This window comes from Peromyscus maniculatus, chromosome 12, assembly GCF_049852395.1.
Source record: "Peromyscus maniculatus bairdii isolate BWxNUB_F1_BW_parent chromosome 12, HU_Pman_BW_mat_3.1, whole genome shotgun sequence".
Classification (NCBI taxonomy): domain Eukaryota; kingdom Metazoa; phylum Chordata; class Mammalia; order Rodentia; family Cricetidae; genus Peromyscus; species Peromyscus maniculatus.
In genome coordinates this window covers 20744890-20772318 of record NC_134863.1, presented here as the reverse complement: position 1 = coordinate 20772318, position 27429 = coordinate 20744890, and the positions used below count along the sequence as shown (strand labels likewise).

Sequence of the window (27429 nt, the reverse complement as noted above, 5' to 3'; positions counted from 1 at the left end):
TACACATGACTGCCTCCTTTCCCTTGCCCCCGATGATACACGTGGAAGTCAGTTAATCCTAAACTGGCAAATCTCTGAAAAGACACAAGGTTATTCTTTGTGAGTCACACATTCTTTTCTCCCAGACGCTCAAGGACTTCAAGTGAACAGGAAGCCGAGGTTCACTCTTGACCATCTTTCAACAACACACAGAAGCTAAAAATGACTCCTTATGCTCTGTGAAACCTCACCTCAGAATCTATAAAATGCCTCTGGTAGTAATAAAACCCTCTTCGACAAAGGTTACAATGATTTAGAGCTGTTTTTAAGAAATGTCTTCTATAAACTTGATGCCAAGTATCCTTAATCTAAAATGAGAAAAGAAAAAAAAGCATTATGATAGATGTTGTTGACCACTGAGTAGTTATATACAAAATTTACTTTTAAAAGTTAATGGAAAGTCATAGCAACATTCTTATTCTAGCAACCTTTTAAATCCACTTACATCATTTTTCAAGTCAGATATCAGAGTTACGAGTTTCCACACTTTCAAATCTACAAGTTCTAAGAAGCATGGTGGCTACAGTTACACCATCAGTGTAGAGTGGGCTGGTAAGGGATGATCTTCCCACAGCCAGCAGTGGGAAACCCAGGCAAGAGGCGTTTGGAAGCCTGGTCTAAGGACCACGTTAGGCCCTGGGAGCTGGTCTCAGACCACGCCCACCAATGTCAACAGTCAGAAAGCAATCCTTCCTATTGCCACACTGTCACCACAAGTGTCCCTCCCCACCACCGTGGCACTGTGGTCTGTCGAGTAGTGAATGCTCAGCACAACTAGTAACAATCACAATGCTAGTAGGCAGAACAAGTACCGATCCCACTGGACAGATGAAGAAAGTGAGACTCGAATTATCAATAACTAAGGGAGTAGTACTAGTAATACAGCGGACTCCGTGAGGATCCACATCTCCTGACAGCCCATATTCTTGTCCGTTACTGCAGCCTTAGAGACTGGACTAAACAAAGTATCACTAGAAGAAAAACTCAGATGTTCTTGCCTGCAGAAAGTAGCAACTTGTTCCACTCTACTTCCAAGAGACAATCCCTACTGCATTAACTTACATGTCATAAAATTAAAAGTACCACTGCACACATAGCTTGAGTATCTCTGACCAACATACATGGGACAGACCTGTTTGCAGATGGGATTTTTGGGTAGAATGGTTTTGTAATATTTACATATACACCTTGGAGGTGGGATAAAGGTCTAAACACAAAATTCACTTCTGCTTTATATATACCTTACACACATAGTCTAAAAGTAATTTTACGCACTACAATAGTGTGCCTGGATTTTGAATACAACCAGTCCCATGAAGAATTTTCTTGTGATATCAAGTCGGAGTGGAAGAAGTTTCAGGTTTTGGAGCATTTTGATTTTCCCTCTTTGAATCAGGGGATGCTCAATATGCATGGCCTTTCTCCCCCCCCCCTCCCTTTTTTTCTTTTTTGAGACAGGGTTTCTTTGTGTAGCCCTGGCTGTCCTAGAACTTGCACTGTAGACCAGGTTGGCCTTGAACTCATCACGCACGGCTGACCGGCATTTTATTAATGAGAGTTAGGATCACGTAGACAAGTTGGATCTGCACCCAACCAGAAGTTTCATTTCAGTTTATAGAAAATGTTACATGTACAGCAGCTTAAGCATTTAGGTTCTTCCCAGTTTTGCTGTTCTGACCTCAGGCAGAATTTAAAGTACGTACAGAAACATAAAACCAGGCGGTATTTAGAAGTAGTCTCGTGCTTGGGAGGTTTTCAGGCTGTTTTCCTCACTAGATCGATTTTCTCATTGGGTTTTCCTGGGTGCTTGGCTATCACGTCTGTCAGAGCACCTCACGGGTGCAGTGCCTCAAGAGGCTATCAGATACCCTGGAACTGGAGTTGGGGGTTTAGATGGTGAGCACGTGGGGGATGGGAACCAGACCCAGGCCACCTGTGAGAACAAGTGCTCTTAACTGCTGGAGCCACCTCTCCAGCCCCTAAGCTAACCTTTAAAGGTTTTCAGGCCCCTACATTCTAACTTCCAAGCAGCAGGAAACATAGATCCAGTAATTGTTTTAAAATTGTGCTGCAAAGTAAGTATCATGAAGCTAAGAACAAAGATGGTCAAATGCGTAGTGTAGACTGTCTTTGTTCTCTTATCAGAAATCAGAGAATGAGATTGGATCCAAAGGTCTTATCAAATTCAATAAAATTAAAATGCATGTTTCCCCCCCAAATCTACTTATATCTAATTGAGCTACATTGACTGTAAACACTATAAACATCACCTATGTTGCTGGGAATGGTGGCATGCCCCCATTTAATCCTGGCACAGCACTTGGGAGGCCGAGGCAGGTGGGTCTTTGAGTTTGTGGCTAGCCTGGCCTACATAGTGAGTTCCAGGTCAGCCAAGGCTATATAGTGAGACCCTGTCTAAAACAACCCTTACCAAAACACTACAACTACACTTCCCCCAACACACACACACACACACACACACACACACACACACACACACACACACACACACACACATCTGTCTGTACAAGCGGGCCATATTCAGACAAAAGTTAGTTGTTGTACTCTAAAACAGCTGAGACAAGGTCTGGGTGCTTTTATCCCTTTTGTAGGAATTGCTACAATGAGCCATGTAAACCTAATTTTCTAAATCTTAATTTTTCGAGTTACCCTTTAAGAAGCAAACTGAAATAAAAATTGCTTTTCCTCATATAATCAAAATTACTATAATTATACCAGCAAATGTGCACATGATCACAGTAGAATTCAGCCCTCAGATCTTTAGACAGCACATTCGAGGACGGAATACTGTACTGTAGGGAACACTGATTTAGAAGCACACTCCACCCTTTTTCTTTTTTCCAAGACAGAGTCTCTTGTAGTCTGGGCTATCTCAGCCTCACTTTGTTGTACCTGAGGATGACCTTGAACTCCTGCCTCCACATTCAAAGTATTGCATCTGTCACCACAGCTGGCTGTTAGTGGTGGATTTTTCCCCCAAGAGCTGAGGACTGAACCCAGGGCCTTGTGCTTGCTAGGCAAGCAACCTACCACTGAGCTAATCCCCAACTCCTGTAAGGCATTTCTTACCAAACTTGGATCTACTTCGACTCCTCGAGATTCCAGGTTCTTCCGGACTGTGGTAATCTCATCGCTTGCAAGATAAGCTGGGTGCTCCTCGTTACACTTCAGCATCTTCTCCAATTCATTCTTGGTTTCATTGTGAACACCCTTTAAAGTTAAAAGAAGGCTGTTTAGACAGTTCAAGCTTGGCACTTGTGAAAATAGAGGCCAGAAGAAGGACGTGGATTCTGGGAACTGAACTCTGGAGGAGTAGCAAGCACTCTTAACCACTGAGCTATCTCTCCAGTCCCCTGGTTTCTTTCTCATCTTTAACAAAGGAAGACCTTACGTCTCTTTTCTTGCTAAGACCTGTCACTCATGAAGGCAGAAGGAACTGTACACAGCTCTCTAAACTGACCTGGGGATACCTTCTGCCTCTCCTGAAATATGGTCCTCACTGTATCTTCTAGGAAAGAGGGACACCTGAGCAGCTTTCAGCTGGGAGTGGACGGATGGAGAGATTAGGGACGAGAACTCCAGTCAGTCACCATGTTAAAGGAAAAAACAAACCTGACACACGGACACCTCCCAGGTGACTGGTGTCCTTCCCCAGATCTAAACAGTCAGCCTCAATCTTACATATGCTGCCCCAAGCCTGGGCTTGGAACAGGGGTGAAGGCTCATCTAGGAAGGGCTCCCAGATTCCTCTTCTAGGGGTACAGATCCTTTGCAATGACCTTAAATGCATTTGTTACTTTTCTTAAATGGATTCTGGAGAAAAACAACTTGTGAGCAGGAGTTGTCTCTCTGTTTGGTTAGTCTATTTACCAGGAGTTGCTGAGCAAAGTACTTGTCATTGATTGCTCTGGAGGCTTCTAACCCTACTCTGAGTTTAGCTGCCATATACCAGCTGTTTCTACTCCATGTCTCTTCCAGAGAGCTCTGATGGAGAGCCTCACAAGGTCTTTTGGACAGACCTTTTCTCAGCCCATCTGTGTGGCAAACTCACTTATCTATCAGGAAACCAGGAGTAAGGGCATGGGAAAAAACAGGGTACTGATCGTGTACCTCACTAACTTTATCTAAAATGTAAAGAAAAACATGGGAATAAGGTCATGCTCTTCGGGAGTGCTTTATCCTCTTTACCTTTGAATTTTCCCATTTAGCATCCTTTTTGCTAATTAAGTAGATTCAGGGAACACAGGAAACAACAGCAAGTGGACCGGATACCACCTCCTTTTCTTATTATTTCATCATTTACATTATTTTGATTTGATATTCTATTTATGCATTTCCCTTTAAGAACTGAAGGATGAGACTGATATTACAGGAAAAGAAGCTGTGGTATCGCACGCCTTTAATCCCAGCACTTGGGAGGCAGAGCCAGGCAGATCTCTGTGAGTTTGAGGCCAGCCTGGTCTACAGAGATCCAGGACAGACTCCAAAACTACACAGAGAAACCCTGTCTCAAAAAAACTAAAAAAAAAAAAAAAAGTTCAAAGGAGTGAAAAGGGGTGAGTGTGGAAGTGACACACATTTTTCTACAATTACCGATTTATAAAGTTCTTTATATTTAGCTTTGCCATTTTGTTCTGAAGTGCTCATTCAATATTTACTAAAGGATGAGTTCTATCATACTTTCCATCTGAATTTTCATATTTATTTTGTATGCATTTTAACAAGCTACTACAAAAAGGTAAAACTCTTTGAATGAACTTCCAACAGAAAAACTCAGAGATAATATAATAAACTATACACACACACACACACATACATAAACATATATACGTATATAAAAATCAGTATTCTTCCTAAGCACAACTGTCACATAGCTTTTGATTCTGTTTCATGTTTTTTGTTCATAACTACTCTTTACTTAAAGAGATTTTATTTATTTTACTTTGTGCATGGGTGTTTTGCCTACATGTATGTATGTGCACCACGTATATGTCTGGTGCCCTCAGAGGCCAGCGTTTGTGGTGGGTGTGAGCTGTCCTGTGGTCCTGGGACCTGACCAAGCCCATGTCCTCCATAAGGGCAGGAAGTGCTCTTACCCACCAGCCACCTCTCCAGCCCAACTACTCTGTTTTGAACCTCAGTCAGGGAACAGAAATAAACGGAGTGGTCAACCACAGGGAAGCACAGTTTATTGATTTTTTTTTAATCTTTTAATAAAACATTCATTATAGTTTAAAAAGGTTTATGCAACTAAAATTCTAAAGAATGTTCTAGAGCTGCGAGAATACTGGGTATACATATGAACATGTGCGTGTGTGCATGCACACACATGTGCACATGTGAGTATCTGTGAGTGGCCCTGGTGGATGCATGTGGTTGCTGGCACCTGTGGGCACACACAGAGGTCAGAGGAGAACATCAGGTATCCTGTGCTGCCTTTCCCAGTGAACTTGGAGTTAGGCTGGCAGGCAGTGGCCCCAGAGATCCTCCTGGCTCCACCCCCAGAGCTATGGGTGCTCATGCAGCCATGCTAGGCTTCTTTGGGGGCCTGGGATCTGAACTCAGGTCCCATGCTTTCACAGCAAGAGCTCTTACCCACTGAGTCATCTTCCCCAGTCCCACGACTGTGTTAACGCTGGAACTGAAATGGACAGGCAGATGGGCTGGCACATGCCTATGATCTCAGCAAGAGGCTGAAGGAGAAGTTCTCTGAGTTCAAGGCCAGCCTGGGCTACAGAAAATCAAAGCAAACTAAACCATGAACAAAATGCCACCATGAGAATGGAGATGTTTTTGTTCTTACCTGTTCTTGGGTCCGATTCTTCCAGTACAACCACCGCTTTTTCCAGTCTGGGCCTATCATGTTTTCAATAGCATTTTCAGCTAGAAGAAAGGTAAAAATTAATTCAGTGGGAATTTTATCATTTACCAGGGCTATAAATTATAACTAATAATGTTCATGAATTTTTAATTATTTCTAAATGCTGTATTAAAATGAAATTAATAGCCGGGCGGTGGTGGCGCACGCCTTTAATCCCAGCACTCGGGAGGCAGAGCCAGGCGGATCTCTGTGAGTTCGAGGCCAGCCTGGACTACCAAGTGAGTCCCAGGAAAGGCGCAAAGCTACACAGAGAAACCCTGTCTCGAAAAACGAAAAAAAAAAAAAAAAAAATGAAATTAATTAAAATAAACAATTATATGATTAGTATGGCAAAAGTATGACAATTATGTGCTTAAAATATATGAAAAGTATAATTGTTTACAGAATTCCTATGTGTAAGGAATAAATATAAGTATCCACTGTCTAGCCTAATTATTCTCTTTATTAGCCACAAAGCAACTCATAAAAAATAAAAAATCCCACAATTAAATATTCAACTGTATTTTTTTTTTTTTTAAGATTTATTTATTTATAAATCTGGTCTGCAGGCCAGAGGAGGGCACCAGATCTCACTACAGATGGTTCTGAGCTACCATGTGGTTGCTGGGAGTTGAACTCGGGACCTCTGGAAGAGCAGTCAGTGCTCTTAATCTCTGAGCCATCTCTCCAGCCCTCAACTATATTTAGGACAAAGACTTTGAAGTGTTAGCTATATATTAAAATTAACTTATGAGCCTGGCGGTGGTGGCGCACGCCTTTAATCCCAGCACTCGGGAGGCAGAGCCAGGCGGATCTCTGTGAGTTCGAGGCCAGCCTGGGCTACCAAGTGAGCTCCAGGAAAGGCGCAAAGCTACACAGAGAAACCCTGTCTCGAAAAACCAAAAAAAAAAAAAAAAAAAAATTAACTTATTATATATGTATATTGTGGGGGGGGGGGTCCCTGAACCTAAGTCCCCTGTTCACAGCACCATCTATGGGAGGCCAGCTCCCACCTTTTTAAGGGTTCCTATGAGGAGGAGAGAGGGATAAGAAACTTTTAGATAGAAAGATAGAGGAGAGGAGACAGACAGAAACACAGGACAGCTTCAGGAGGACCAAGATCAAAATCCACCAGCCCCTTCTGTCTCTTCAAAAGGGCTTTTTATAACAATGTCAAGGGGCAGAGCAGAAGACCTCCCCTCGCTAGACCAGAGCGTACCGTACAGCCAGGTGTAGACCCTTCCAAACAGCTGGTAACCATGCCAGTGGTCAAATCACCCCCTTAGGCAGCCCTGCTGGGTAAAGCAAGCTCAGCTCTCACTAGGAACCTCTGTGGTCTCCACAGTGTACACATGGCATGTGTGTGAGTCTGGGAGTGCATGAGCTGAGGTCAGAGGACAACTTTTAGGCATCTCTTCTGTCTCCACCATGGGTTCCAGGGATCCAACCCAGGTTCTCAGCTTTCATGGCGATTGCTTTACTCAATGAGCTATCTCGCTGGCCCACGGATTGTATTTTACAATGCTTACAAAGACTCCAGACCTTCAGTCCCTACTTACTGTCCTTGAGCCGAGCTTGAAGCGCCTCTTCCATAAAGTAAATGGCTGCATCCCACTGCTGCTTGTCTGATATGGACCGGTCTTCCAGAGCGTTGTGCTGAATGACCCTCTGAAATGGTTAGGGCAGAAAATGTTAATTTAATTTATGTTCCCACATGTCAGTCATTTTATTTAAATCTGGTGACTTAGTAAATATTGAACATAACAAATAATAACAAATAACCACAAAGGGGAAGTTATTCTCACAGAAGCGCAGAAGCCCCTTTTATCTGGCTACACCTGTCAGTTTTTTTTTTTTTTGGCTTTTCGAGACAGGGTTTCTCTGTGTAGCTTTGCGCCTTTCCTGGAACTCACTTGGTAGCCCAGGCTGGCCTCGAACTCAGAGATCCGCCTGCCTCTGCCTCCCGAGTGCTGGGATTAAAGGCGTGCGCCACCACCGCCCGGCTTACACCTGTCAGTTTTTATCTGAACAAATAAAGTGGAGTCTCCTGTGGCTAACTGAGGGGGATGACAGAAGAAGGTAAATAGTACATTTGACTAAATAAATCATAAGAGCTAGAACCCTAGTATCCAGAGGGTCATATTCCCGTCTGTATTTACTTATTTATTGCCATATTAACTATGCAGAAATATTTTAAAACAGAAATTATTAATCACTTTCTTGTTGTTAACAGAAATACAGTGACAGGGCAAAGGCTCAACCACTTTGTCAATCATAAATATTAGCTATTATTTTTATAATTAAAAACTGGTTTCTAAATTTTATAACTTTTGAGTGAATGAATGAAACTGGCCCCTCTTTTAGAAACCCAGCCTTCCAAGCAATGAAGTAAGGATATGGTTTTCAAAATGAAATTATAATTACAAACAGTGCACAGTGAGATCTTTGGTTTTCTAGAAAATGGTTCAGTCCTTTCAAGAGTTCCCCTTGTACCCTGGCCCCACTAGCGGAAGGGCCGACTACTAAAGGCCTGACTGTGGCAGGAGCACGCTCTTATGAAAGGAGCGGAACCAGGAGTAGTCAGAGCAGGTGGTGAGTCCAGCTCTGCCAATGAGCATGACAGGCCTGTGGCTGTCCATCCTGAAGTGTCACCAAAAGGCTTGGCCCCTGATGCTGGTCCTACTGAGAGGTGACTGGATCATGAGGGTGCTAACTCCATCAAGGAATGAATCCACTGGTGACTCAATACCTTGGGGGTCACTGGACGGTGGGGCCTGGGGAGGAAAGCAGGCCAACAGCAATGGACCCAAACCACCCACAGATGGAGATCAAACCAAGCAAACCTTTCCTTCCTGTCACTCGGGTGTCTGACCCAGCAACAAAACCTCACTAACACAACTGCTTCAGAAGTCAATCAAGCTTTGGGCTCGGCGGGTCAAGCCCATAACCCCAGCTATTCGGGGGATGGAGGCAGGACTGACCGTTCAAGGACTGCCGGGGTCACTGACTCAAGGTCATCCTGGGCAACTTAACAAGACCTATTTAAAGCAAGAGAGGCTGAGGATACAGCTCGGTGACAGAGGCCTTGCCTAGCACATATAAGGTCAACCAAACGATGCTTATTAACCACTTAAGGGTTGCTCCGGCCCCCGGCAGACCTTCAACCCATGGTAGGTAGTGCTCGAGTTTACACCAAGGTATCTACAGACAGCCCCAGTAACGAAGAGAGGGCAACTCATGGAAACGTCTGGGGACCTGCCTATTGCACAACTGCTTTTCTTCAGCAGTGGAGGGCAAGAGAAAAGGGCAGAGGCTGTTTCAGAAGAGCCGGAGGAATGGAGAGGGCGCGTTACAAAGCATCAATCTATTACTTTCCATTGCAGTCATAGAGACCTCCAGGAGAGTCAGTTTGGGACACCCTGTGACAAACGCTGCTGCTGGCGTCCCGATGGACAGACAGAGGCGCAGCAGGTCCACCCCGGCCGCGGGCGTACCAAGCTATCCTCTGCAAAGTCGTTCCATTTGTGCCGCTTGATGCTCTCCTCCTTCACGGCCTCCTTGAGTTTGTCAAATATGTCGTCATGCTCCTTTCCTTTGGGTTCCGTCATGAAGCGGGAAAATTCCTCTTGGAGCGTCTCCCAAGCCACCTGGGTATAAAAGAAAAAAGCTGTATTTAGACTGCTTACCCTTAATTAATATGCAACATGAAAAAATAACACGAACCCAAACAGATGTGCTAGAGCAGCCGATCAGGAAATGCAAGTTCATGACTAGGTGCAAGCGCACACAGGGCACACAGCTGGGGGTTGTGTCGTAGGCCTTTAACCCGATCACTCAGGATGGGGAGGAGGTAGATGGATCTGTGAGCTCAGGGCCAGCCTGGTGTACACAGTGAGTTCCAGGACAGCCAGGGTGACATACAGAGGTCCAGTTATAAAAAGAAAGCTGCCAATTTTAAAGACTGAGACTTGTCCATCTGCACCTCCAGTGCTTGAGAACAACCTGGAAACAATCAACTCACACCCCCACAGGGCGCACTCGCTGAGCTGAGCAGGGTTGGCTCCTTTAGGCCAGGCCTACACCCTAAGTCTGCCAACCTGACTTATTTCAACACGTCTGAGTCTGCGTGCTGCCGCCACACCACACTAAGTCTCAGTGCTTCCTCACTGAGCCAATCAATCGTCTTCACAGCTCTGCCTGTAAGCAAGCATTCATATTAAAAGCTCCAAGTACTATGAAGTATTACTCAGCTAACTTTTATTCCATGTCAACTGTGAAAGGAAGAGCACAGGACAGAAGTGATTTCAGTGCACATAGATGGTGGGGTGAGGAGGTTTTCGTTTTGTCCTGTGGTGAACTGGAAGGCAATCCCCTGCTTTAGTTAGCCTCCCTAGAGCTAGGATTGCAGGCATGCACCCCCATTCCTGCACGGGATGGGAATGAACCCACTCGCTGCCTACCCTCAGCTCCACTCCTTCCCCCAACAGGAAGCCCAGGGCAGAAAGCAGGACAGAATTCCTGGTGTCACAAAGACTGGTTCACTGCGGGAAGCTTTGACTATGCAAATGTCTCAGGCCAGGACACACCCAGTCAGGGTGAGAAGTGACAGACGGGCACAGCTCTCCAGCTCTTTCCCTGTAAGTGGTCCATCAGTGTCAACACAGGCAGAGGCTGCAGGGCTGAGGGACATGGGCCTAGGCTGTGAGGACTGTGGTGCAGAGGCCAGGCTGGGGCCGGACACAAGGAGCTGATGCCTCTTCCAAGGCAGGTATGCAGAATAGAATCACAGTACCGACCACATGCTGTTGAGCATCTCTCAGAGTCCAGGACACACTGGCTCTAGCTGGAGAGCAGGACAAGTGTGGCCAACGCTGATAATCCTGAGCGGCTCTTACGGATGGGCCAGGTGTTACCTAAGTACGTAACAGTAACTCCCCTAATCCTGATGGCAACCCTGGCAGGTGGGTAACACTGTCAACCCAGCTTCTCAGAGGAAGCTACAGGAAGGTTGAGCAAGTAGGCGGCTATCAGTTGTCACAGGGTCGGGGCAAGATGCCTCAGGACAGAAATGGATTCTTCAAACTGCCTTAATTTTGTAAATAATTCCTAGTCAAAACTAGAGGACCCTAACTCAATGCATATGCAAGTGTTATAGGGTCCTGGAGAAAATGTACAAATGGTAATGTTTAGTCCATTTGAAGATACTCCTTACAGAAGCTCAATTCATAGAAGTTCAAAATATGTCTGTCACCGTCAAGCCAGTTTTGCCGGTCTTAGTAAATGTTATCTTTGGAAGGCAAACAGCATCCCGATTAGTAAACTTTTATGTTAGCAGCACCTGAGAACATATCAAGGTTAGTCCAACAGAGGCAGGCGCAGAGCATACAGGAAGTGTTAGGCTGAGAAAGATAGTGACTGCCAGGGAAATAAGGCCCCAATCCACAGCACCGATTCCCTCCACACAATGCTTCTTACCCATTTAATTAAATCATATCCTAACCTCTACTGCTTTATTAGGGAGCTGCTTGTCAGTCCACTGTTTCAGCTTGATGTCCACTGTGGTGTTAAATGTTCCTGAATTCATGGTCTGTGCGGCCGGAAGGTAGATGTTCTCAATCACGTGAGTTGACACTCTTTCCCACAGAGTCTGCTGAAGGATTTCCTCCCTAAAATTGAAGTTTCAAGAAACAGGTTAAAAATAGCTTGATTTAAGTATCACTAACTATGGTAATAAACTACACCTATTTGAAGGGCTGACAAATTTGGGATATGTATACATCTGTGAATCACAGGAATCAAGATAAATGCCTCTCGTCAGATCTATAACCACTCTATTTGCTGCGATTACAATTACTTGTAGTTTCTAGAACTTTCCACACATGTAATCATGTGGCATGTACTCTTCCACCTACCTTCTTTCACTCAACAAACGTAGTCTGAAATCCGTGGGGTGTTGCTGTTTTACTTCCTTTATTGCTAAGCACCACCAATTGTGTATAATCTACCCGTGGATGGCTATTGATGGTCGTGCACGCTTTCTAGTTGTTGGCTGTTACAACCAAGGCTGCCGTGGCCATTCTGTCACAAATCTTTAGAAGCATGCATGCTTTTCCTCTTCGTGGGGACATGTCTACGAGTGGAGTGGGTGAACGTATAGCAGCTTGTGAAGACGCCATTCTTTTCTAAACTACCCAGTGGTTTACATTCCTACTAGCAGAGAAGGAGGGTCCAAGAAACTCTACCCTCACTGAGGCGCTGTCTCAGCTCGGCCAGTCCAGTGGGTTTCCAGTACCTTCTCACTGTGGCTGCAGGTCTCTAATAGTCATCTGTATCATTGTGTATTTTCATGTGCTCATTAATAACTTGGCCCTAACATACACTGTACGTATTTACTGGAGTCCAAGGCGAAAACTTTTTGAATAACTTTTACAATTTAGCAAACCATATCACAAAGCATAGAGATATAGGATATCACCATATATGATGCTTCAGGACTTCATGGCTAAGACAATAACATAAAGGATGCAAACTTAAGCTGAAAATTCTGCCTTTAAGTATTCTTTAAGAATAAGATCTCTAAATAAGAAAAGACAACCATTTCCACTATGAAAGTACTTAAAATCTCAAGAAAGTATTTATTTGGCTTCCACTGAAATAAATTCTACTGTTACAGAATACAAGGTAAAACCAGAATAAAATCCAACAAGAAGAAAACCCAAACTACCCTGTTATGATTTGGTCCATCTGGAATGTAACCACAACCCAGTGAGAGCAGAGACACTCCTGCTGACAAGGCGAAGGGGACTCTCCTAGTCCTCTGAACCACTGGCCTGACTGCTGGGGTCACCTTGTCAATGTCCAGCTGGCTGTTCAGTTACCACAAAACGGAAGATTATGAGAAGACATATTACTTAACGATGAGGTAGCATGGCTACATGGGGAAAAAAAAGCATTCTTCTTTATCACTTATATATCCAGCCATGAATCTGTCAATTCTACTTCCTGTGTCACCTTTCAAATACCTCAAGACTTTCCCACCTGCACTACTACATGTTCAAGTCACCTGACCTCTTAAGTGCTTCCTGGCTTAGAGCTTTCCTGCCTCGAACAGCCTTAAAGAACAGCTCCTGTGTCATCTCTGACCTTCACCTCTCTATGCGGAAGCCATGGACACAAACATCAAGTTTTCTTTCTTCCTCTCACCTCCTGGCTCTGCAACTCCTTTGCTCTCATCTTTGCTAACACCAATCCACTCTTTAAATTCCACATCATGTTACCACAAACCTCAGATTCCTCACCTCTGGGTTAGGGAATCAACTATATGTTTTCCCCATTTTTGTGTTAGTCTGTTGAACTAACCAAAGTAAACATAATACTTTCATCAAAAATTGCACAATACCACAATAGTGGATTTTATAAAGTGTATTTCTATAAAGTCACTCAATTACTGTGCTAGAAAAGACGGTTACATGCTAATAACATACCAGCATCTCATTTAATGAGGTAGCTGTATCTTTAAGATCACATCCATTGCTGGACAAATGCAGTGTGTATATATTTACTATTCTAACACATTATATGTCAATTTGAATTCTCCAGGATTCCTTTCTTAAAATATGACTAAAGCACGCAGAATGTCTGTAAGTAAATAACAAATTATCCTCTTAGGACATATAGTACTTACTACGCAGTCCTGGGACTTCAATAATTCAGAGCTAAGGCCTCCATCTTAAAGTGCCCATGTAACCTCTAAGGTAAACCTAACTATGCTCCAGAAATTCTTTGGTGCAATGCAGTTAAATCCATTGCAGCATCAACAGTTAAGGCTGGGATTGGCTACCCTGATCTTTGTGCCAAATGCTAGAGTCTAAAGCACAAGCTGATCAAGAAAACTCACTAGAGGTCATCTGATCAGGCAGCTAAGAATTCTCAGCCACCCACCAAATGTTCTAGTTCTCAGCTGTGTCTTCTCCACTGGAATCTCATTTCTTGTCTTTTCACAACTCTATTAAGTGCCTTGTGTAGTAAACAAAACAGATTTACCTTTTAGGCTTATTTCAGTGTGGCTATATATAAAATTTTAGCATTTTAGCATTGCTCTACATAAAGGCAACTAGTATTATATTAATTAGTTATACTTCGGTGCATTTACATTTTACTTATGTACATATCTACATATCTGTATCTCTCTTGTAATTTTCTTTTAAAGATTTATTTACTTACTTACTATGTATACAGTGTTCTGCCTGCATGTATTCCTGCAGGCCAGAAGAGGGCACCAGATCTCACTATAGATGGTTGTGAGACACCATGTATGTGGTTGCTGGGAATTGAACTCAGGACTTCAGGAAGAACAGCCAGTGCTCTTAACCTCTGAGTTCATCGCTAGCCATCTCTCCAGCCCCTCTCTCTTGTAATTTTATGAGCTAACTGAATTGTACAAAGTCACTGAACTGGTTTAAAATATAAATAAGAAACAAAACAGTTTGTGTCATATATATTTGACTAACCAGTCAACAGTAAAAATAAGACCAGATATCTTCTTCTTAACAAGGAGAGTAAGGAATCTGGCAAATATCGATGACTTAAGAAAGAGGAAGGCAGGGCCCCGAGATGGGGAAACCAGTGAGAACAAATTCAAACTTAGGCTGCTGTCGACTCCATGTGCTACTAATCAGTGACTGGGCAAACAGAGGTACTAAAACTATGTATCATGAATGGTGGTAAGGATCGTTTTGCGCCAAGAGTGAGAGGTTCTTAAGTACCACAGGTTTATTAGAAGATAAATTAGGCATGAGGAATTTGTTAATTAAAATGTAACTACAAACTTCCAGGCTCTTCACATGCAGCCCACTCGAGCTGCATGCAGCCTGTCCTGCTGTGGTTATGAGGTCTCCTATGCAGTACAGGCTGCCTTGGAATTTGTGTTCTCCTGCTTCCTCCTCCTGCATGCTGGGATTACAAGCATCTGCCACCATCCCTGCTTTAGTCTGTCTGTTTATGATGCCCTGTTTCAATCAATTTAAGAATGCCTACAATTACATAAACATAAATTGAAGATGACAGCTTGCCCTAGGATTCATATGCAATTTTCAAAAGGATGAATTTGTTTAAAAAAAAAAGTAGGAAGCAATGAAAACCTAACACATAGTGGGTCTGGAGAGATGGCTAGTGATGTAAGCGCTGGCGGCTACAGCAGAGGAAACGAGTTCTATTCCCAGCACCCACAAGGCAGCACACGGCCGCCTGCAACTCCAGTTCCAGGGGACCCAGCGTCCTCTGCTGCCTCTGTGGGCAACAGGTATGCGTGTGCTACACAGACACATGCAGGCAAAACACGCCCCCCCACACAAATTAAAAAAATGTTACTGTACACAGCACACTACATACATGTCACAGAAATCACCAGTTACTTCTGGTCCTGAATGACATCTAAAGAGCACACACCCTTGTTCCTTTACAGATCAATGTTCCCTATGCTATTCTCCGGTTAGGTTACTTTGTGGCAATTTTATGAAATTATATGTAAATGAGTCTATCGAAATAACAAAGTAGATTCAAAGGGAGCCTTGAGTAAGCAAGCCACTGTCCAGACGGTCAGCTGACAGACTACAATGCAGCTATTTCTACAGGAGACACAGTTTACTCTTTGCCTACTGCATCTCGAGAGATGAACCCAGGCAACAAAACTCACTGCTTTCTTCTGCTTTAGAGAGAAACGACACTGAGACAGGGATTCATACTCACCAGTGTTTTGGAGTAACCTGGCTCAGGCTGATAACTTCGTCAAGGATCTCGTTTTTAGCTTTTTCAAATAGTTCATTCTAGGCAACACAGAGACAAGTTAGGATTGTCACAAGCCACTGCATTTGTCCCGTCTGATCTTCAGAGATAACCAAAAGGAGGACATGAACAGGCTGTGTTGACTAAGTTTTGGTTTAAAGATGCGAGAGCAGCAAATGACCTTCTAGTCTCCTTTAGGAACACCACTACTCAGATAAGGAGCAAGAGGCAGTCGCCATGTCTACCCTTTCCAATTCTGACTGCAGTTTTTTAAAATAGCATTTCCACATACTAATGCTAAAGAACCAACACACACAATTTAGTGATCAGTAATAGTAAGATAATGTTGGATCTTACAACTAATGCTATTTTAAAATTAAAGAAAAACATATTTAGTTCCCATTAGACTCTACATGTCCAATATAAATACCAACAAAGTAAAAAGCTAATGTATAATTAAAAACAAAAAACAGATTACTTAAGTATACATTAATAAGACTAGTAAAGAATATTTGTAATTTTTTCAGAAATCATTTTAACATGTTTTACATTCTGATTCCTAATTATTTTAAAATGTTATAATAGTTAAAATTACTGTAGTAAAGATAAATACCCTTAGGTAATTATCAAGAAGATCACAGCAATTTTGCTCAGCAGATAACAACTCTGCAAGCACACAGTGAATTAAAGCAAACACCAGACCGTGGGGCACTCAGATATTATTACCCTGTCCAGCTCTCGCAGGCGAGGGTAGTTATTCTTCCACTCCGTCTCCAGGTTAAACCGTGTGGCTGTGGAGAAAGGAAGATGCCCAGTCTGACTGTGAAGAAGGTACCTCTCGGCTTGTGCATTAGCTGAGTTTCTGAGCACGTCCTGGTGCCCTGCCGTTCTGATGCTATTACTGTCAGAGTTGTCTCAACTATTCTTCTCACTTCTCGTTTCTCCATGCTCAGCTCACAAAGCCACAGATGGACCCTGGCGCTGTAATTCAGATCCTGGTCTAACGCTATGTGGCACTGGTTATGTAAATTACCCTGCACCTCTGTTTTCTCATCTGTGAAATGGAAATAAAGACAACACGAAACTGCTGTAGGACTAAGTGGGATAAACAACAGCAAGTGAACTTTCCAAATGGCAAGAGGGGAGGAGAACGTGCTCTCAGTGGATGCAGCTATGTGGGCTTGGGGAAACAGTACAAGGCAGGCCTCCCGGTTTCCCTTCTTCCTGTAAGGGAGGGTCCTAGTTCTCCACAGGCTATCAAGCTATCTCTAAACACTGCTGCAAACCCGCTGCTTCTGAGAACTCTGTAATGGGGCCTCTGAAGGGGAAAATCGGATCTTGTAAAATAGAAGGTTTGGTTTCTCTTTTTTCCACATGCTGACCAATAGTAAATCACATGCCTGGATTTGTGGGTCTGCTTCAAGCAAGCCAGCTTACCTTTGAAGCTATCAGCCTGTTGTTCAACTGACTCGCGAACCATTTTCCAAAAGCAGTCGGACACAGCAAGGCTTAGATTTCTCGTGGTGACCTGGTGTGCCTTTAGCATACTTGTCCTACAGGAGACCAGAGCTAGCGTGTCAGAATGGCAAAGGAGCGCTTACTGCACACTACGCTGCCCAGGAACTTTCTGCAGTGAGGAAATGGGGCACCTGACCTGTCCAGCAGGCAGGCACCCGCCACATGTGTTACTGAGCTCTCGAAGCATGGCTAGTGTGGCTGTTGTCCTACCAAACACTGGCCAGTCTGGCGTGTGCACATGACCAGTGAGCACCACAGTGGGCAGCACAGTTCTACAGGCTCCTCGCTTCCTTTCCTAAAGGGAATCCTTGGCTATGGCTGCAGGACTGTCCTTCCTTCCTTCTGTACCAATATGGAGCAAGCATGCTTGTCTATTTCCAGAAACTATGTAGAAACTTTCAGGGTGATTCTGAAATGGCTGTTTTAGTCCCTCTATTTTGATTTGTGGTTCAGTGTCTTATTTTCTGTCAATTTCTTCCAGGATCTACTCAGGAACATCCTGTTGTCACCTCCCACTCCAACTTTTTCTATTATAAGAGAAATGCGCACACATATTTAAAATAGGAAAAATTAATCAAAAAATCACTTTCTAGGGAAACGGATATAAGAGGTGTGAGGGCTGTCTCTCAGTCCACATCTGCAGAGGCAGTCTGTCCTGCCATCTGCTGCACCATGTGATAGACAGACTGCTTCTGTTCTATCCAAGAGTGCTCCAGGACAGCCTCATTGGGTTCAGATCACCACGTGGACGGAGAGCCCACAGAAGACTGTTCCCAGACATGGTCGGTGCAGCTGAAGCAGTTCAGTGTAAGCTACGCTCTCACTGTAGAGACTCGGAATACTGTTACACGACACCTACTTTAGGAGTTTTGAATTCTGAAAGAATTCTTCTTCATATTCCCTTATAGCTTCGATGCTTTCAGAGCTGTTTCCTAGGAAAGATGATGACCAAATTTTCATCAAGAAAATTAATTTTTATTATCTGAAAACAACAAAAGCTAAAATTAAGTTATAATGATCCATCTCTGCATACCTTTTCCTGTTACAACAGCAAAATAACCCAGAGCTTTCATTGGGAAGAGCTTGCCTTCAATTATCTGTTGTATCTGTTTTAACAAATTGGGAAAATAAATGTGAAATATAGACTTAGTTAGTTTTTAAAAGCACAACATGCAATTTAGAAAGCAAAATACTAAAAAAACTCTGTACATATATATACTTATCAGCATACATATATCTGTTCAAAAGCATATAAATGTGTTCTGATTGTTATCTGAGGGAAATAGACTTAACTTTATGTATTAAAAATGTCATATTAAAATGTGTATACCTAGATCAAAACTTGAAACGACTGATTCACAGTGCTTTGGAGTCAGACCTTGGCTGGAGTGCTTGTTCTACCATTTCCTAGCTATGTGACCATAAGTCAGTGAGATAATTTTAATACAAGGTTACTGAGGTTATGAGATAATAGCACTGAGCACCAAGCCTGGCAGAGAGAAGCACTCAAGAAATAGCTTCATTACTTTTTCCTTATAGTTGCTTTGCATATTTAAAAATTTAAATTGTTCTATTAAATTAAAAAATGACATTTGTTCATCTGTATATGTATGTTTGGACATGCATGTAGAGGTCAGAAGACAATTCATAGGAGTCAGCTCTCTCCTTCTACTCTGTGGGTTTCAGGGATCAAACTCAGATTTGGCCATAGCACCTTTACCTGCTGATACATTTTGTGGGCCCTGATTATCTAGATTCTCACTAAGCTGGATTATCTTTTACTAATTTCTCTTCTCTACTTGAAACAATATATTTTAGATTGGTTTTCAACTCTTTTAAGGACAAAAATCCTTTTCTAAGTGACATAAAAAACTATGGAGTCTGGGCACAGGAAAATGAATATTTACATAAATTTATCATTCATACACGATGTGAGAATTTCCCCTTCTGGACGCCCATTCCGATTACCACTGTGGTGAGACAAGGCAAAGCTAGACTAAAACCGAGTCTTTGCCATCGAAAGGCCTGAAGTAAGCTTCATCTGCATCTCCAGTGAAATCCAAAGTGACTGCCCCAGAGAAGGAGGAATGAAAGCATTGGGGAGAAAGGAGGCCACAGACACTGGCTCTACTTTGCTCCTTCTCTTCCCATGAGCACCAACACTGCCACAACAATACTGCCTTGCTCTTAAAATAAGGCAAGGAGGGCTGGAGAGGCGGCTTGGCCATTAAAGGTTAGGCTCACAAGCAAAAACATAAAACAAGGCAGAGGGGCAGAGGGGCAGAGGTTCAAGGACAAGTTGCCACAGCAGGCCCAAGAGGACCCTACAAAAGGTCTGCTGGCCTGTGTCTGGCATTCCTGGTATGTCCTGACCAGTTTTCTTCTGAGAATTTGGAATTTTGGTACCATCTCTCTGACCAGCCTGAGAGAAGGCTCCTGGAGACATGAACAGGCTGCCTCTAGACTGTATCCCACGCATCTTCTCCTTCATGGCTCTGTAATGTGTCTTTGTGGCAACTATGACTATGTGGTGACCCTATGGGTCCTTTGAAAGAATCACCGCACCTGAGGCTGCTATGTCTGGGGACCCTGACACAGAGGTTTAAGGTGGGAAAGAGAGGCATCCTCTGCAGTAGCACTGAGGATAAGGACCTGATGCCACTGTTCTACAGGGACTACCGAACATGAAATTATCATTTGTAAACAAGCCAGTCATAAGTTACACAACACTTGGTGCCCGAGAACCATTCTAAGCACTGCGTATTATTTGACTAGTAACTCATCACAACCTATGTGATCACATCATAAATGTCTTCATTCCCACTAGATGAGAAGCCAAAACACCAACACACACACACACACACACACACACACACACACACACACACACACACACACACACACACACAAACTTGACCTCACCCTGCTTGGACTGGCTACATTTTTTTCTGCCAGGTCTACTTTGGTCAAAACAAATATGGTTCTTCTTCCATGAGGATCCATTTGACTGACCAAGTCTGTAACAATACTGCGCTCAGCATCTACAGATCCATCTGAAAAAAGAAAATAACAGTGTAATAATTACAAAGCTGAGTGTGAAAATGTAGTCTTGATACATTTGCTTTAGGAATGTAGCCAATAAAAATCCCAATGATGTCAAAAGTGACATCCTCAATTCCATTTACTACTAAAATGACAGGCGCAGTGAGAACACACGTGCATGCGAGCTTACATGACAGATACTGCAGCAATACTTCAAGTTCGAAGAGGAGAGGCTGGGTGCAGTTGAGTATCTGGGGGACTTACCCTGAATACACAGGATGATGGCATTAGGGTTCTGCATGTAAGCCTTGCTGATACTGAAAATAGTCTCCTTTGTGTCAGGAGCCATGCCTGATGTCACAGTCTGGAAGAAAAAGGGGTTAAGTGTCATTATAAATGGCTTCCACAGCAGGAATAAAATGAAACACATCTTCTGTATGGACTTACATTGATCACACCAGGCAAGTCCACAAGCACCATCCTCTGCAGCCCAGGGCCTTTGACGTTTAAAGAGATGGTCTATTCAGGAAGGACAAAAAAAATCTCTTGGGGGTGAATTTCTTAAGAATATTTGTGGTGATAAATATTCTGAAAATTTTCAATCTTGTTCATTCAGATATTTTATTTATTTTTATTCAGAAAAGTTATTTTCTTTTGATCCCAAAGTAATTATTCTAGAAAATCCTCCCTTCAATGATACATTATTTAGAACATTAAAAAAAAAATCTGCAGTGTGGTGGCACACGCCTTTTATCCCAGCATTTGTGAGGCAGGTGGATCTTTGTAAGTTCAAGGCTAGCTTCATCTACATACTGAGTGCCAGCCTGGACTACATAGTGAGACTGTGTCTCGAAAAAAGGAAAAACAAAACAAGAAACTAAAAAAAAAAATAAAAATAAAAAAAAAATCTTGGAAAAGCTACAATCCAAACAGCATATCCATATTAATTATTAATATCCATAAGAACTTGCTATCTCCAAATCATGCTGAAAGGATTGCTGCCCTTACCTCAGGGCTAACAGTACAGCCTTCTTTCACATTTTTCCTCATCCGGAGTTCGATTTCATGTCTTAATGCCGCAAGCTGTCAATGGAAAAGAACGAAGTCCTGTGATAACCTGAATGACAAATAAGTCACTTCTTGGTCTTGGAGCACAGCCACAAATCTGATTTGAATGCTACTTACGTCTTCCTCCTTGGTAAGGTCAAACTCCCGAGAGCTATCTTTAAACAAGGCCACATGGTGAGGGCCTTCGCTGAGAGTCACCTGAAGGGACAGGAACATGTAAGACACCTTCACACTGACATTAATTCACAGCACCTGCCCAGTGCCGACAGGTCCATCACTGCACCTTTATGCTACAGTCAGGAGCAGTCAGCACGGCTGCTCGGCACTGTGCGGCACCTTGCTGACACTCTGCAAGGAGACTGGGAAGTTCTCCGTCTCTTATGACCTAGGGTGCTGCTGGCCCCTCTCCCCCAGGGGATGCTCTGCAGACACCAAGCAGAGAAACTGTCCCTCCACAGCCTGAAGAATTCAGAGATGAGTTCAGGGAGAGGACAGTTCATCTGGTCACCATTCCTCAATCCATTAACTATACAACAAGTGTTAGAGATGGGGAACAGCCTGACAGCCTCCGCTTAAGGTCTCACTCCACATAGACAGGAAGAGTGTGGTGGAAGGAAGACATGGTACTACAGACAGACTGACCCTGGCTGCCAGGGGTCACCGCAGGCTTCTTAGGAAAGGCATTCAAATGGAGTATTTAACAAAATGCAGTGACACTGAGTCATTTTACTAGAGCTTCTAAACTTGCTATTCCTTAATCTTTAGTGTACTCATTTCAGGGTATCATAATTATACTGTTAACATTGAAAATGTATTTGCTTCCCTGAGATAAGCTAGGCAGGTTACACAAGAAAACAAAACCAGCTGCTAAAAGCAGCTCTGGTGGCTGGGCCTAAGTACCCCAGATCCCAAAGGCCTTAGGGGATTGTCCTGCATCCCAGATCCCAAAGGCCTTAGGGGATTGTCCTGCAGCTATTTTCCTTGAGTACTTGCTCATTTGTGGTGCAGGACAAAGGCTAAGAGGAAAACTGAAACTCCACAGCAATTACATTGTCAAACAGACCAAAACAAACAAACAAACAAATGGAATTCGGGTTTTTAAGCAACTGTGACCTCAAGTGTCAAGATTAGCAAAAAATGAGCTGCAGAAATCAATCACCAAAAACCAACCCTCATCTTATGTGCAATGTCCCTTCAAGACATGGATATTTAGACCCACGCAGAAAGCTGGGGTAAAGAAGCTGAAATACTAAGTCCAGATTTGCCAGTTTCACTGATCTGAGGAGACACAAACAGGAGCACATCAAGACGTAGGAGTCGTGGTGAACAGACGGCCAATGGCCTTGTCTATTTGAAGGCAGCCTCCTCCCAGGGCCATTAATTTCCTCAAGTATTACCCAAAGCCTCTACAGTTGCAGGATATTTGATCACACTGTGAACCCCGAGATTGCGTTATTTACTGGAAAAACCTGTTTCTAGTTGTGTGGCTCAGCCCTAGCGCACACCTTTAGTCCAAGAGCTTTCTGCTTGACTAATGTGAACAGGATTAAATAAAGTCAGCCACAGGTCAAGAGGTGGAGCAAGCAACCAGTTGACTGGAAGTGAACAAGAAAAAAATAGAGAGGGTAAGAGGGAGTCAGGAGGATGGAGAGAGAGCCGCATAGGAGGTAGAAGGGAGGGACACTGAGTTGGAGGAGTCTTGTTTGAGCTGGCTAGGAGAAAGGTCTTTTTCTGGAATGTCAGCAGAGGAGGAAGGTGCTTTCTTTGCCTCGTTGAGCTAGCAGGCTTTCACCCCGGCATCTGGCTCCCGAGTCTTTATTGGTAAAATTGAATGATTGAGATTTTGATAAAAACAAGACTCTACAATTATGGTACCTGTAGCAAAGTAAAAGATGAACTCCCAATGTTTTTATACTGATTACTGGGCATGATATGAAGCACAGGTTCACTCTGGGCTTCACCTGTCTACACTGGAAGTACACTAGACTCCCATTGATGCATAATGGATGTAGAATGGATACACACAAAATACTCCCAATCAATGAAGGAAGAACCACTAACACACAGCATGGTCCAGCTCACAGGCAGACCCCACAGAATACTGTAACTCACACTATACTGCTCACTACTTCACCTTGGTGCAGTTCCACCCAGACAGCACCGTCTCCCTTTCTACCACAATTCTGATCGCACTTCTTGGTGATTTCAATTTTTCTCATTCTGAACTACTTTATCTCGACCTCTATCAGATGAATGTGAAAGAAAAACAATAACCAATCCCCTAGCCACACAGATTCACCTGAAATTTATGCCCACAGCCTTCCTGGTGACTTCATTTACCCAATTTTATCAGCAGAGTTACTTCAATATCCTAGGAAGAGATTGCTTTCCTCTGTTTTTGTTCTCCTGCCTCAGTCTCCGCCTCTCTCTTAACAGCTGATAACCTGGCGACTTATTTCACCAAGGACGCAGAAGCAAGCAGAAAGTCTCCACACCACCCAGCCACTTCACTTGGCCTCGCGGTAAACCAAATGCCTGGTGCTCAGCCTTGCTGAGCTGGTCCCTTGCTCCTCAGGTCCCGTCCTCTTGGACACTTCTTTTCCCGACTCGCAGTTGATACCACGGTTCTGGTTCTGGCTGACCAGCCTCTCGAGTTCCAAACTGCTTCCTTTTTCTTAATCTAGCAGGTCCTGCGTCTTAAGGTCCATTCACTCCTTTGAGATCTTAGCCAGCAGATATCTCATCTTGACTCCAAGATTTATGTCTCCAGTCCAGACCATTCCCTAAATCTGTACATCCAGCTACCTATTTATTATCTCCCTTTAGCAAGAAAGTCCAACTCTGGAACATCTTTCTCAAACTGGACCTACCTAGATGTTTCTATGCAAATAACACCCTTTAATCTGTTCAGGTCAAAACCCAATTCCTAGATGACTGGTCTCTTCTTATCAATCGGTCAACAAATCGTGTTGGTTGTACTTTAAAAATCGTTTCATGAGCCCACCAATTCTTTTCACCCTCATTAATACTTCCTGCATCCAAGTATCATCTAATCCAGCTGCCCTTCACCTGATCTCTGTGATTTGACCCACTTGCCAATACCTCTTTTCAACACAGCAGCCAGACTCTTTTAGAAGGTACTGGAACTCTGCTCGAGACTTCACTGGCTTCCCATTTTATTTAAAATAAAAATCACACTCTGCGCCGGGCGGTGGTGGCGCACGCCTTTAATCCCAGCACTCGGGAGGCAGAGCCAGGTGGATCGCTGTGAGTTCGAGGCCAGCCTGGGCTACCAAGTGAGCTCCAGGAAAGGCGCAAAACTACACAGAGAAACCCTGTCTCGAAAAACCAAAAAAAAAAAAAAAAAAAAAAAAATCACACTCTGTAAACTGGTCTGGCAGGCCCTAATGATCTGCTTATCCCTGCCATTCATTATCTCTCTGTCACTGAGGACTTCACTGTGGCCCATTACACGGCCTCTTTATTATTCCTCAAACAGGATTAACCCCATCACTTTAGGAGCTGTGCACCAGCTAGTCTCTGCTTGGAACCTAACTGTAACAGACTGCAACATGACTACTTCCCTCACTCTCTGTAAATCTTGGTTCAAATGCCACCTTAGCTATACCACCTACAAGGATCCTGTCACCCCCACTGGCTCCATTTCTAACATACTAAATAGTGTAAATATTTATATATTTATTATGCTTATGGCAAGAATCTTCTTTAATTTACTGCACACTGTCTAATGCCAGGTATATCCCAACTGTGGCCTATGGGCTACATGTGCCCTAGAATAACTGTGACTGTGACCCAACACCAAATCATAAACTTACTTAAGACATTGATATACTTATTTATTTACTTACTTGGTAACATGGCTGCATGGTTCTCAAGTGTTTTGTATATAATACCACAATGTCAAAAGGTTGCAAATGCCTGGTATACCAATGCTGGCATATATTAAGAGCTGAATAAATATTTGCTTAATCAAACAGTCTACAGTCATTTACTATCTCCCTGTCTCCGTTGGTGAGATGTTAGTAGTTTTATATATGGGCAATGAGTGTGTACACACACACACACACACACACACACACACACACACACACACACACGCGCCTCCTTTACTTCAGTGACTTTGTTCTTGCAATGTTTTCTTTTATCTTTTTTTCTAGCTAAATACATCCTGATACCCAGCATATAAATACTCTGGGAAGTGATCTATGTCGTTGAGTCCAATTCCAACGTTCTCTTTCTCAGCCTCTGTGTCCCATCCCGAATGCCATCAAGAGGACTCAGGGTATCACCTGGACAACCACTGCCCCCATGTCCTTTCCCTCCGGCCCCTCTCCCTTCACTTATCCTCTCAGCTCTGCACATGTGCCCTGGCGGTGCCTCCCACTCACTGCCACAGGGGGAATGCTTCCAAATGCTGTGTCAGAAGCCCTCTTACTGAAGAGAAGTAAGGAAGCGAAAGAAGTCTTCATGTGAATGCTCAAGTGGTGCCTTCTCTAAGGTCCTTCAGGGAGATGGCCTCCTTCCCTACCTTCACTGGAGAACGGGTCATCATCTCCCCGGAGCCTCGTGGGAATATCCGCGCTTGAGCGATCATTTCCAGCACACTTGTTTTCCCAGCACTCTGATCTCCAACCACAACAACCTAATCACAAGACAAACAGCACTTACTAGTATTTTTCTGATGCCAAATTAAATGTAAGTAGAGTTTGAATGACATCATTTAAAAAAATCTTTTAAGACATTTATAGCCAAAAGAAGTGATTTTTTTTTTTTTTTAAGAATGAGGGTTGATGCATGTGGGCACTCTGAAGATACACATAGCAAAAGCATTAATTGGATCCATTATTTATAGTCAAATTTTTAGTTAAGAGTTATTTCTACAACTAGATCATTAACTTTCCACAAATATTTTCCATAGCCAGTTTACATTTTACTAACATACTTTAAATTTTATTAAATTTCACCCATGTGTTTAATTTTTTGCTCAGGTATTTTAAGATTATAAAAAATGTATAATGGCAAATATCTGACAGTTTTCTGTGAAAACACATATATTTACTTTTATGGTCCCCCAATAAGGAGCCAACAAAGCTTAGTGGTTAAGGTATCCCAGGAACGCAGGATTATGACAATATAAGGAGAGTGCTTTCCCGATGACGCAGGTCCCCGTCCATCCTCCCCTTACCCGTGGTAGATGGTCTTGTGTATTATAACTGGCATCATAATCGGAGAGAACATCAAGAACTTCAGAATACATATCAATCAAAGATTTCTGCAAAAAATTAAAATTAGTAAAAGTCTGAAAAAAAATCAAACAATAAAAGACTACAGTTATACTAAGAGAAAACGTGGATAAATTCAAATTTGCATTGCTTTTTCTAATTACAAAAATATATTTTCATAGTAAAACCAGTGTAAGAATAAAAATTCTACTTCTTCAGTTTAATTAAAATATACCTGACTTAATAAAAAGTTCATTCATTTAGGATTTCATAATCTAATTGGATGGTAAAAGGGAACGCTCATTAACATTAATAAGCTAACTGCCATAAAAGTCAAATAAGGGGCCAGGTGACCAAGTGACAGAGAAACTACTCTGTCAGACTCGGGTGTGAGAACAGCAGAGGAGAAGGTGGAAAGCAGGAGAGAGAGCACACGACAGAGTGAGGGGGGGCAGGAAGCACGCACGCGAGAGCCTGAGGACAGACAGGGATGGGGAAGAGCCCTAGGGATGGCAAAGGCTGTAATGGGAGTCAAGGGCAAACGCCTGCATTGCTGTTCTCTGGAGACCAGGACGGAGCATGGCGTCTCGAACACAACAGCGTCAAGTAAATTATCTATGGGAGAAGGAACAGTAACCATCAAGCATTTACTAAGGTAAGTTTTAATACCGAGGTGGGAACTTTATGAGAGTTTAAGGATATTTTTGCCTCTTAATTCATAGAAACACCTGAAGGGCAAACAGCTGCTCTCACATCTGCCTAAAAACGCACACATTTCATTACCATTGTATCTCATGAGGAAAAACACCATGTCTAAGGCAACTCTCTCTATTTCCTAACACTTGAGCATGACTT

General features: G+C 43.1%; 1 protein-coding gene across 4 annotated transcripts in view; it reads right to left on the bottom strand.

Annotated features, from left to right (window-relative positions):
- Positions 1 to 27429, bottom strand: part of Opa1 (OPA1 mitochondrial dynamin like GTPase) — a 74872-nt gene that overhangs the window by 22459 nt on the left and 24984 nt on the right. For all 4 annotated transcript variants that reach the window (XM_006974472.4, XM_006974474.4, XM_006974471.4 and 1 more), the window contains 18 exons: positions 26538 to 26624; positions 25881 to 25994; positions 21449 to 21529; positions 21272 to 21346; positions 20711 to 20782; positions 20528 to 20627; positions 20144 to 20274; positions 18255 to 18327; positions 18081 to 18153; positions 17141 to 17256; positions 16430 to 16494; positions 15668 to 15744; positions 11421 to 11586; positions 9415 to 9567; positions 7480 to 7588; positions 5864 to 5943; positions 3130 to 3270; positions 231 to 347 (listed from right to left, as the gene is read on the bottom strand). In XM_006974472.4, coding sequence (XP_006974534.1) covers positions 231 to 347; positions 3130 to 3270; positions 5864 to 5943; positions 7480 to 7588; positions 9415 to 9567; positions 11421 to 11586; positions 15668 to 15744; positions 16430 to 16494; positions 17141 to 17256; positions 18081 to 18153; positions 18255 to 18327; positions 20144 to 20274; positions 20528 to 20627; positions 20711 to 20782; positions 21272 to 21346; positions 21449 to 21529; positions 25881 to 25994; positions 26538 to 26624 — 1830 coding nt within the window. The remainder of the gene's footprint in view (positions 1 to 230; positions 348 to 3129; positions 3271 to 5863; positions 5944 to 7479; positions 7589 to 9414; positions 9568 to 11420; positions 11587 to 15667; positions 15745 to 16429; positions 16495 to 17140; positions 17257 to 18080; positions 18154 to 18254; positions 18328 to 20143; positions 20275 to 20527; positions 20628 to 20710; positions 20783 to 21271; positions 21347 to 21448; positions 21530 to 25880; positions 25995 to 26537; positions 26625 to 27429) is intronic.